Source organism: Bos taurus, chromosome 7, assembly GCF_002263795.3.
Source record: "Bos taurus isolate L1 Dominette 01449 registration number 42190680 breed Hereford chromosome 7, ARS-UCD2.0, whole genome shotgun sequence".
Lineage (NCBI taxonomy): Eukaryota > Metazoa > Chordata > Mammalia > Artiodactyla > Bovidae > Bos > Bos taurus.
The window spans coordinates 49,157,771-49,170,052 of NC_037334.1; the positions used below are offsets into that span (position 1 = coordinate 49,157,771).

General features: G+C 40.7%; 1 protein-coding gene and 1 non-coding gene across 5 annotated transcripts in view; both read right to left on the reverse strand.

Annotated features, from left to right (window-relative positions):
• Nucleotides 1-12,282, reverse strand: part of KLHL3 (kelch like family member 3) — a 276,969-nt gene that overhangs the window by 92,374 nt on the left and 172,313 nt on the right. For all 4 annotated transcript variants that reach the window (XM_059888747.1, XM_059888748.1, XM_059888749.1 and 1 more), the window contains one exon: nucleotides 2,287-2,393. In XM_059888747.1, coding sequence (XP_059744730.1) covers nucleotides 2,287-2,393 — 107 coding nt within the window. The remainder of the gene's footprint in view (nucleotides 1-2,286; nucleotides 2,394-12,282) is intronic.
• On the reverse strand, nucleotides 5,921-5,992 carry TRNAR-ACG (transfer RNA arginine (anticodon ACG)). Its single transcript has one exon. It is a non-coding gene; the product is annotated as a tRNA-Arg (tRNA).

Genomic DNA, 12,282 nt, shown 5'->3' on the forward strand with positions numbered 1-12,282 from the left:
TTTCTTCTCTTGAATCTCTTCTCCTTTCAATTACTAGATCTGATCCAGAAGCATATTTTCTCTCCCTTTTTAAAATCACTTTGTTTTTGCTTAGGCACTTCCATGAACCCAGAGGCAAGTTCATTAGCCAAAAAAAAAAAAAAAAAAATGGAGCCAAAAGTATAATTCATTGCAATTGCAAGTGGACTCCTCTTTCAATACTGCACTTTTTTAAATCAAATACATGGAGAAAAATGACTGGCAGAGCTATTTACTGAAGTTGCAACTAAATTTGTAGATAAGATAAATTATTTTAAAAGAAAGAAAGATGGATGAAAGACAAGGAAATAAAGAAATAAAAGCCTTCCTACTAGAGTTTGAGACTACTTCAAAGAGAAGTGGCTCAAAATTTCCAGGTAATGAAAGTAGCTGTTTTTCCAGGCTGCATTATGGAATTCCTAGTACAAGGCTCAAAGTGAGGTAGCGTGGCTTCGTGCACTTAGCAAAAGCAATGCTCCAGGTTGAGATCAGTCCTTCACATGATGAGCCAAGAGAGGACACATATGGGGAACTCTCAAATAACAAGCTCTAAGCCCCCACCGCCACCCATCCATCAAGAACCACTCCTGCCCAGCAGAGGCTGTGTATTATATTAGGAAAAGGACAAGAGCCTATTCAGGAAAAATGTGCCTGTACTCACCCATCCTTAGCAATCCCACATTCATTCGTTTAACCTTCAGTTGTTCACTGTCTCCTAAACACCAGGCCCTGGAGTGGGCACTAAGGATTCGACAGTAACAAGACATGGTCCCTGAGCGCCCAAAAACTCACAATCAAGGGTGGGAGACATTTTGTTCATTTAAAAAATATTTTAGTGCTAGTGTGTACCAGGTACTCAGGATACGGAAACAAACAAAACTAACAAGATCCCAATCTTTATGGAACTGATATTCCAATAAGGAGACATAGGTAAAAAAAATACTTAAACAACTAATCAATATGATTTTCAGATAGTGATGAGTTGTGAAAAAGAGATGAGTTATGGAGTAGAAGGAGACCTAGTATGGAACTATGGCTCAGGTGGTCAGAGAGGAGGTGGCACCTGAAGTATAAACTGCAGGGTGATAAGCGGTGAGTACATGAGACTCCAGAGCGTAGGCACCGCAGACACCAGGAAACAGGAGTGCAGAACGATTAGTGACCACACTCAGAGGAAGCACAGGGTACGGGTGAACATGTGGAAGGGACAGCAGACCTCATCCAGGGGCCACACTCGGGCCAGCTGGCCTTCAGTCAGCCATGATAGATACAGCACCGCCTGCGCCTGGCTCAGGGGAGGTGCTGCGAGGCACTGCAGTCAGGAAGCTCAGCCCATGGGTTTAAGGGAATTTGGGCTCAGAAGTAACACACATGCAACAGATGGACAAGGCTGTTTGACATGTCCAGAAAACAGGGACTCCCTGGAAACCTGGCAAAGGTGCTGAGACAGAATGCAGATGGTGAATATACTTCTGTTTTACTCTTTCCACCCCAAGCCCCGCCATCACGTCTCCCAACTCTCTCCCAGGTTTAGTAGCTAAGTCATGTCTGACTCTTGCGACCCCACGGACTGTAGCGGGCCAGGCTCCTCTGTCCATGGGATTCCCCACACAAGAATATTGGAGTAGGTTGCCATTTCTTTCTTCAGGGGATCTTCCCAACGCAGGGATTGAACCCAGGTCTCCCACACTGCAGGCAGCTTCTTTACTATCTGAGCCACTCTCTCTCCCAACACTCCTGTAAAAAGGCTAGAGGAGGCTCAGGGCCCCTGCCTGGAAGAAATGGCAAAGGACTGACAAGATGTGAAACAGCTAGGCCAGCCAGCCCTGGGCCAGGAGTCCAGAAGCCAAGTTCCCCTCATTCACCGGGTGACCTCAGGCAAGTCCCTTCCTTCTCTCAGTCTCAGTGTCCCCAAACTGCAAAATGAGAGGGAAGAAGCCTGAGGGTGAGCCCAAGAGTCTACATTTCTAACAAGCTCCCCGACATGATTACAATACACAGCAAAGTCTGAGAATTCATGGACTGTGATTCTACCTTTGTTCCTCAGAGAGAACTGCAATAGGGGCTGCATGCTCAACAGGCCTGACTGAGGCTATGAGTCCATCACAATTCTTGGTACCTCCATGGTGCAGAGCAAAGAATCCGGCACATAAAAGCTCCTCAGGGTGGAGCCTTCTCTTTCCTCCCCCACTCACACCACCACCCTCAACGTTCTCCCAGTTGGGACTACAGTCCCACACGTGTGGGTTTATTGTCTGCCCCTCATACCTGTGAACATCGCACAGAAGTAGGGGCTGCAGGCTGCCAGGACCACACGGTGGGCTTCTATCTCGACATCTTCTGCCACAATCATCACGTCACACAGTAGCTGTTTGCTGTAAGACACCAGTGAGGGGAAAGGATGGGTCACAGCACAAACACCCACCCCCAGCCATACAAGGGTACTTTTTTTTCCCACCCACATTCCATACTATCACTGTCTATGGCTGCAAACGGATCTGCCATATCTTGAGTCAGGCAGTGGGATGGACTCATCACCTTTTCCAAGTCCCTGATAAGCCTGACATTCATGCTTTCCTGAGGCGCTCAACTCTGCAGAGATCCAACTACAATGTAGCTGCAAATTCAGGGCTCCTCCATCTGTCTTCACATTTCTGCTCCCCAACTCTATCAGCTGCAACTGAGACAGGGGGACAGCTCAATGAGCAGTGGGAACAGTTTTGGGCTGTTAGTTGAGTGACTGAATGCACCAAGGAGCATGAGCATGCCCCTGAGATGTGCCACCATTGAGAACAGGTATTAACTATTCCCCAAGCGGTCCACTCACTGCCTATGAAACACTGGTAAGGGGCCAGCCATGTCTGGAGGACTTGAGTATATTTCTCTTCCCACCCAGGTTTAACACTATCATCAAAGAAACTCCACGTATATACACAGTGCTCCCTAAAGACCCTGTGCAAACTCCAATCGCTGCAATTAAGAAAACTGTAACCACATTTTTACTTGTTTTTCATCCCAAACAAGGTGACAAACCTTTGAAAAGGACTTATTTATTGTCATATCCTAGACACCTGGCTGAATGCATAGCACACAGAAGGCTCCAATTTTTACTAATAAATGAAGGAAGGAAGGAATGACATTTTAAACAGGATCATTCTACACTCAGAGAGGGAATGAAAATTTGACTACTTTGAAGACTGCAAGGATACTACAAGCCCTACCAATTCAAGAGTTTTTCCTCTACCAACCTTTCAAATTCTTATCATGGCTATTATCATTACAATAGCTAACATTTTTTTAATTACATGTGCCAGGCATTGTTCCAAGCACTTTTTAAAATACATATTATTTCATTTAATCCTCTCTACAACCCTAAGATGTTTAGCTATTATTATGTCCCATGTTTCAAAATAAGGAAACTGAGACCCCGAGACATTAAGTAACTTTCCAAAGGTTACACAGAAAGGGAGCAGTAGAGACAGGATTTGAATATAAGGAGCTGAACCCAAGAACCCACGTTCTTAACCTCTATAGTATCCTGGTCACCACTAGTCCCTCCCTCAGCTTGAAGTGCTAGAAGTGGGAGGGAAGACAGGGAGATTAAACACAGTTCAACCGTGATCCACTGGCAGTAGTTACATGCACACTATACTGAATTGTGGATCACAACAAACTTAAATTCTGAAAGAGATGGGAATACCAGAGCACCTGACCTGCCTCATGCCTCATGAGAAATCTGTATGCAGGTCAGGAAGCAACAGTTAGAAGTGGACATGGAACAACAGACTGGTTCCAAATAGGGAAAGGAATACATCAAGGCTGTATATTGTCACTCTCCTTATTTAACTTATATGCAGAGTACATCATGGGAAACGCTAGGCTAGATGAAGCACAAGCTGGAATCAAGACTGCCAGGAGAAACATCAATAACCTCAGATATGCAGTTGACACCACCCTTATGGCAGAAAGAGAAGAACTAAAGCACCTCTTGATGAAAGTGAAAGAGAGTGAAAAAGTTGGCTTAAAGCTCAACACTCAAAAAACTAAGATCATGGCATCTGGTCCCATCACTTCATGGCAAATAGATGGGGAAACAGTGAGAGACTTTATTTGTTTGGGCTCCAAAAGCACTGCAGATGATGACTGCAGCCATGAAATTAAAAGATGCTTGCTCCTTGGAAGAAAAGGTTGGTATGACCAACCTAGACAGCATATTAAAAAGCAGAGACATTACTTTGCCACAAAGGTCTGTCTAGTCAAAGCTATGGTTTTTCCAGTAGTCATGTATGGATGTGAGGGTTGGACCATAAAGAAAGCTGAGTGCTGAAGAATTGATGCTTTTGAACTGTGGTATTGGAGAAGACTCTTGAGAGTCCCTTAGACTGCAAGGAGATCCAACCAGTCCATTCTAAAGAAAATCAGCCCTGAATATTCATTGGAAGGACTGATGCTGAAGCTGAAACTCCAGTACTTTGGCCACCTGATATGAAGAACTGACTCAATGGAAAAGACTCTGATGCTGGGAGGGATTGGGGGCAGGAGGAGAAGGGGACGATAGAGGATGAGATGGTTGGATGGCATCACCAACTCAATGGACATGAGTTTGAGTAAACTCTGGGAGTTGGTAATGGATAGGGAGGCCTGGGGTGCTGCAGTCCATGTGGTCGCAAAGAGTGAGACACAACTGAGTGACTCAACTGAACTGAACTGATACTGAATTGAGAAGTCTGAGGTCATGACTGGGTTCCACATGACAGTGATGAGATAATGGTAAGCAGATGGAAGAGAAGCTACATATTTGCCCTCCCTGGTAGAGCATATTAAGCCAACTACTCAGATATTAGTCCAGGTTCACTTTTCAGAGAAATAGAGTCATAAAGCCTGAGAAGGCTAGAATTGCAAATGCCCTTAGAGATCACCCTATGATGCTCAGAGAGGTGACCCAAAACCACAAAAGCCTTAGTCTTCAATCCAGTTCTGACTCCAGGTGCAGTACCATTTCTGCCTCATGATTGGTTGATACTTAGAATGGGAAAAGACAGAAGCTAGGTTAGCTCCAAAAGGGAAAGGGGATCAGGAAAGATCCAGCACATGGAATAAGGAACCAGTGAGGGGACTTCTGGGAAGGGTCAGACCTCTGGGCACCAAGAGGCAAAACCTGGGGGTGGGACCTCATCCTGCAGTGAACAGCACACCCTAAACGCAAACCTTATCAGAATAAACCAGCTCAACTGGTAACAGAACTGGCTCTGACTCAACAGGCTATAAGAACATGAACAAATTGACCCCACCAATTTTCTCAGCTTTCTTAGCTGCCTTGGGACATACACCGTGGGGGCCAAATGAGATTGTAGGTACTACTTGTTTAAATTTGGATAAAATATATTTTAAAAATGTATTCCCAACATGAATAGATTCATCTTGGACATTTTCACTTCTGTTAAAGATTTGGGAGAGAAAATAGAGTTATCAGGGCTATTTAAAAAGGCAAGTAATTTTTTTGGTAACTAGTATTAATATTTTGATAAGGAAAGTACTGACATAGATGAGTCACAGATGCTGAACAAATTTTCAATGTCAGGAACTGGGAAAGCAAATAAAGTGGGATATCTTACACAAACCCAGAAAGGCTGATAATTCTTGAACAAATGAAGACGAGACAAGAAGGAAAAAGGAATAAAGATGGAGAATCCAGTCAGCAAATAAATCAGAGCAGTTCTGAGAAGCAGGAGGTACATCTCAAGGCCAGAGAAACTCTAACCTGGGAAGGAAGAGGGGAAGTTGCTCAGTCGTGTCCGACTCTTTGCGACCCCATGGACTGTAGCCCACCAGGCTCCTCCATCCATGGGATTTTCCAGGCAAGAGTACTGGAGTGGGTTGCCATTTCCTTCTTCAGGGGATCTTCCCCACCCAGGAATCGAACCCGGGTCTCCTGCATCGTAGGCAGATGCTTTACCATCTGAGCCACCAGGGAAAGTAACCAATAAAAACTTGCCAAACACTCAAAGTAGGCTTTCCCACCACCTGCCTTCACACTGGAGACGTCTTTGTCTCCACTACACAGAGGAAAGGGAAGGTGCAGCTCCAGAGGCACTGCATGGCTTATAAGCACTTCTGAGGCCAGTCACCAGAGATCCTGTGAGATTTCTTTTTCTGAGTGATCATATACTACTCCAAAGGACAATCTGGAGGAGAGAAAGTTGAGTTATACACAATGTGTCTAAAGGAAATACAGTAGAGATGTTAGGAAGGAGCTCAGACCCTGGAATCAAACTGACCAGGATTCATGACCCCTGAGAATCATAGAATTGACATGTGCTGTAAACAAGATAATGAATAGTGTTAATAATAAATATTCAGTAAATATTAATTGATTTCTTGTCTCCCTTTTTTCCACAAAATACTTCATTTATGATTAGAGTAAGTTTTGGACATGGTAAATTTGAGCTGCCTTTTGGATATCTAAGTGGGGTTGTCAGGTAGGCAAGTGGATACTAGGGTCTGGAATTTACAGGCAAGAAATGGTTAAGAAGTTGGGGGAAGAAGAAGAACCAACAAAAGAGATGAGAAAGGGTGTGGTGCCCAAAAAGCCCAGTGAAAAGAAGGTTGCAAAAAAGAAGGAACGATCAATTGTATCAAATACCGCTAATAAGAAAGATAATATTAATGTGGCAAGTCAGGGCAATTAGGCAAGGAAATGAAATGAAAGGCATACAAATTGGAAAGAAAGAAATAAAACTATCTCTATTCACAAATGATATGATCTTGTACATACAAAATCCCAAGGAATCCACTAAAAAATTAGAAGAATAAATAAAGGAGTATAAGAAGGTTGCAGAACATAAGGTCAGTATACAAAAGCAATTGTATTTCTGTATACTTGCAGTGAACAATCCAAAAGATATATTTTAAAAATTCCATTTACAATAGCATCAAAAAGAATTAAATATTTTAGGAATAAATTTAACAAAATGAGTGCAAAGCCTATACCTTAAAACTATAAAACACAATTGAAGGAAATTAAAGAAGACCTAAATAAATGGAAAGACCTCCAGTGTTCATGAATTAGAAGATTAATACTGTTGAGGTGACAATTCTCCTCCAAAATTCAACACAATTTCTATCAAACTCTCAGCTGCTTCTTTGCAGAAAGGGACAAGCTGAACCTAAAATTCATAAATGCAAGGAATCTAGAATGGCCAAAACAATCCTGAAAAAGAAAGGAGTTGAAAAACTCAGGTATCCCAGTTTCAAAACTTATGTGCATACATGCTCAGTCACTCAGTTGTATCCAACTCTTTGCAACCCCCTGGACTGTAGCCTGCCAGGTTCTTCTGTCCATGAGATTATCCTGGCAATAATACTGGAGTGGGTTGCCATTTCCTCCTCTAGTGGATCTTCCCAATCCAGGGATCAAACCTGCATCTCCTGCAGTTTCTGCATTGGCAGGTGGATTCTTTTACCACTGAACCACCTGGGACACTTACTACAAAGCTAAAAACAGCATAGTAATAGCACAAAGATAGACATACAGATCAACAGAATAGAACTGAGAGTCTAAAAGTAAACACTCACATTCATAGTCAGCTAATTTCTGAAAGGATGCTAAGACCATTCAACTGGGAAAGAATAGTCTTTTCAACAAATGGTGCTAGGATTAAATGGATGTGCTTTGTTTGCTAAGTCGATTCAGTTGTGTCCGACTCTTGGTGACCCCTATGGACTGAGCCCACCAGACTCCTCTGTCCATGGGATTCTCCAGGCAAGAATACTGGAATGGGCTGTCATTTCCTTTTCCAGGAGATCTTCCTGACCCAGGGATCAAACCCACATCTCCTGTATTGGCAGGTGAGTTCTTTACCACTAAATCGACTCGGGAAGCCCAAGTAGCTGGATATCCACATGCAAAAGAATGAAATTGGATCTCTACCTAACGTCATATACAAAAATTAACTCACAATGGATCAAAGACCTAAATGTAAGAGCTGGATCTAGAAAACTCTTAGAAGAAACATTAGGGTAAATCTTAACAACTTTGGATTAGGCAATGATTTGTTAGATAGGACACCAAAAGCACAAACAAACAAACAAAAAATACATTAGACATCAAAGTTCACAACTTTTGTGCTTCAGGACATCAGGAAAGTGAAAAGAAAACATACAAAATGAAAGAAAAACTTTGTAAATCATATGTCTGATAAACATCTTGTATCTAGAATATATTAAGAACTTGAAATCTTACAACTCAATAATAAGTAGACATATAACCCAATATAAAATAGGCAAAGTATCTTAATAGAACTCTCCAAATAAGATATAGAAATTGCCAATGATGACATAAAAAGATGCTGAACATCATTAGTTATCAGAGAAATGCAAATCAAAACCACAATGAGATAAGTCCTTACACACACTAGGATGGTCATAATCAAAACACAGGATATAATAAGTGTTGATGAGGATATGGAGAAACTGGAACCTTCATACACTGCTGATAGAAATGTAAAGTGCTGCAGAAAACAGTCTGATAGTTCCTCAGAAGGTTAAACATAGGTTTTATTTGACCCAGGAATCCCATCCTCAAGAGAAATAAAACACACATGGACACAAAAACTTGTTTCTGAATGTTCCCAGCAGCAATATTCACAATAGCAAAATGGTCTCAAATTTGTACATCCATACAATGAAATATTATTCAGCAATACAAATGAATGAAATACTGAGACATGCTATAGCATGAATGAACCTTGAAAACATTATAATAAGTGAAAAAAGTGGGTCACTAAAGACATATTATATGATTCCAAAATAGGCAAATCTATAAAGACAGAAAGTAGATTAGTAGATTAGTGATTGTCTAGTACTGGGGGTGGGGGTGGGGGGGCGGGGTGAGTGGATAGGAATAATGGGGGAATTACTGCTAAAGTATACGGGATCGGGGAGAAGTGATAGAAATATTCAAAAATTGACTGTTGGTTGCCCAAGTCTGCTAATATAATAAATACCATTAAAGTGTATACTTTAAATGGGTGAACTGTATGTTATATGAATTATATCTTGATGAAGCTGTTATCAAAATTTAAAAAACAGCATATATATCTGCAAAAAATGAAAAGTCTAAATCAATAAGATATATGTACTCCAATGTTCACAATAGCATTATTTATAATAGCCAAGACATGGAAGCAACCCAAATGCCCAGATGATTGACTTAAGAAGATCACACACACACACACACACACTGGAATATTACCCAGTGATAAAAAAGAATGAAAAATCGCCATCTGCAGCAACATGGATGGTCCTAGAAAATATTATGCTTAGTGAAATAAGTCCGGAGAAGGCAATGGCACCCCACTCCAGTACTCTTGCTTGGAAAATCCCATGGACGGAGGAGCCTGTTAGGCTGCAATCCATGGGGTTGCTAAGAGTCGGACACGACTGAGGGACTTCACTTTCACTTTTCCCTTTCATGCATTGGAGAAGGAAACGGCAACCCACTCCAGTGTTCTTGCCTGGAGAATCCCAGGGACGGGGGAGCCTGGTGGGCTGCCGTCCATGGGGTCGCACAGAGTCGGACATGACTGAAGTGACTTAGCATAGTGAAATCAGTCAGACAGAGAGAGACAAATACTATACAATATTACATGTGAAATCTAAAAAATAACACAAATGAATGTATGTACAAAACAGAAACAGACGCACAGACACAGAAAACAAATTTATGGTTACCAAAGATGAGGGGAAAGGGGCAAATTAGGAATACAGGATTAAAATATATAAATTACTATACATAAAAGAGATAAGCAACAAAGATTTACTGTACAGCACAGGAAATTATACTCAATATCCTGTAACCTATAAATGAAATATAATCTGCAAAAAAAATCAGTATACTATATACTTGAAACTATTAATAATACAATATTGTAAATCAAGTAAACTTCAATTTTAAAAAGCTATACTAAAAGCAAGAAGTACAAAATTAATGTAAAGGCTAAAAACAAAGATACACTTCAAAAGAAAAACAGAAAGCAGTATACTAAAGTATCTCATTACTGTCTTTATTACTATAGTTTAAAAAAAAACCCATACTGGACATAATCTAAAAAGAAAAAAAGATGAAGCAGAGAATTGTTTGCAGTGGATAGACAAGAAATTAAAACTGTAAAGATGAGATAGAAGATTGTCTCTCATTTTCAGGCCTGATCAGGAGGTGCTTTTCCAACAAGGACCACGTGCCCACTTGCTGGCTGGCCAGTAAGTCAGAAAACAAACAGCCATCAGGGTTCTGCTGCCCAGAAGCAGCTGTTGGTCTGACCAGAGCAGAGTGATGAAGTACAAAAAGAGGAGGAAGGCTGCTTGGTTACCATGCCAGCAGCTCATTTTCTATCATGGAAGTATAAAGAATAGGAAATAGGTGAATTGTGTGATTCATAAATTGCAAAGAACATGTGTGCCTGAACAAAAAAAGCTTAAAATTGGAGGAGGGGAATGTGAAAATAATGCAGGAAATAATCCCAGGTCCCTGGAATATCAGGTAACATTTCATTAGCCTGACCCCTGGATGTCCAGGTGCTTCACCCTGGCCTTTCTCCTAACAAAATATGCCTCTCCCCAGTTCCGACTGAAATTGCCCAAATCAATAAAATGTCTATTGAGGTCCCCTTTCTCTCCCTGCATCACCCATTCCACCCTAGTTTTTTCAGTCGGTCATCTAAACACCTTAAAACTTGATATAATCTTGAACATCACTAGAATGCAAGTGAGATTGAGGGGCAAGGCTTTGATTGTCCCACCTACTGCCACACTCCTGAAGCACATCATCAACAAATAAGCTAACACAGAATGTTCAGTTTGTTGCAGGAACTCATAAAATATCTAAGGAATAGCTATTATTATGTTACTTTCTGTTTCAGTTAGCAACTCTACTTCTAGGAATTAATTCTATAGAAATAATGTATATGTGCACAAGTACTTAACAACAGTGACAGCACTGATGTGTTATCACTGTTCTAAGCACTTAACTTATTCTCTTAACAAGCCAGCAAGACTGGAACTATTATTAGCCTCATTTTATGGCTGACAAAAGTGAGGTTGGGGATATTAACTAACTTGTTCAGGGTCACATAGCTAATCAGCACTGGAGCCAAAGTTTAAAACCAGGCTGTCTGGCTCCAGAGTCTATGCTTGTGACCAGAGCACTATCCTGCCCTACGCAAAACCACTGTGAGTATCATTTATGCAAGGAACTGGAAAACCTAGACATCCAACAACAGGGAACTGCTTTTAAAAAAACAAAAATAGAGTATCATTCAACCACTTTAAATGAAGTTGTAGAACAGTTAGTAACATTAAAAAAATTGTTCAACAAAATGTTAAGAATAAAAATCTGGTTGAACACACACACTACATAACAGATAATCAACAAGGACCTACTGTATAGCACAGGGACCTCTACCCAATATTCTGTGATAACCTATAAGAGAAAAAATCCTAAAAAGAATGAATATATGTATAACTAAATCACTTTGCTGTACATTGGAAACTAACACAATTGTAAATCAACTATACCCCAATAAAATTAAAATATTTTTAAAATTAAAAATCACCCATAGAAAAAAAAATCCAGCTGAGACATATATTTTAAAGAAAAAAAGATCTTCTCCTAAATGTTAATAATGGTTTCCACTGTGACTTTTCCCTCACCTGTATTTTCTAAATATTCTACAATATATTCTTTTTACAAAAAAAAAATTAAAAGAAAATTTTTTAATTTAAAGGAAAACTAAAGGGAAATCATGCCCAAACCTGAACTAAAATTTCCCAACAAAAACATAAATAGATTGCGGTCCATTTGAAAAAAAACAAAATGAGGAAAACAAGATTGTGATGGTTAATGTTTTGTGCCAATTCAACCAGGATAAGGGATGTCCAGATAGTTGATGAAATATTATTGGTGGATGTGTCTGCAAAGGACTTTCCAGAAGAGATTAGCCTTTGAACTGGTAGACTGAGAAAAGATCCCTTTCACCAATGTAGGTAGGCAACATCCAATCTACGGAGGGCTTGCATAGAACAAAAAGGTGGAGGAAGGGTGAATCTTCTCTCTCCTTGAGATGGACTATACATCATCTTCTGCCCTCAGACATCAGAGGTCTTGGTTCTTCAGGCTTTGGACCACAAGACATACTCCACTGGCTCTTGTGTCTCAGGATTTCAGATTTGGACTGAATTATACCACTGGCTTTCTTGGTTCTCCAG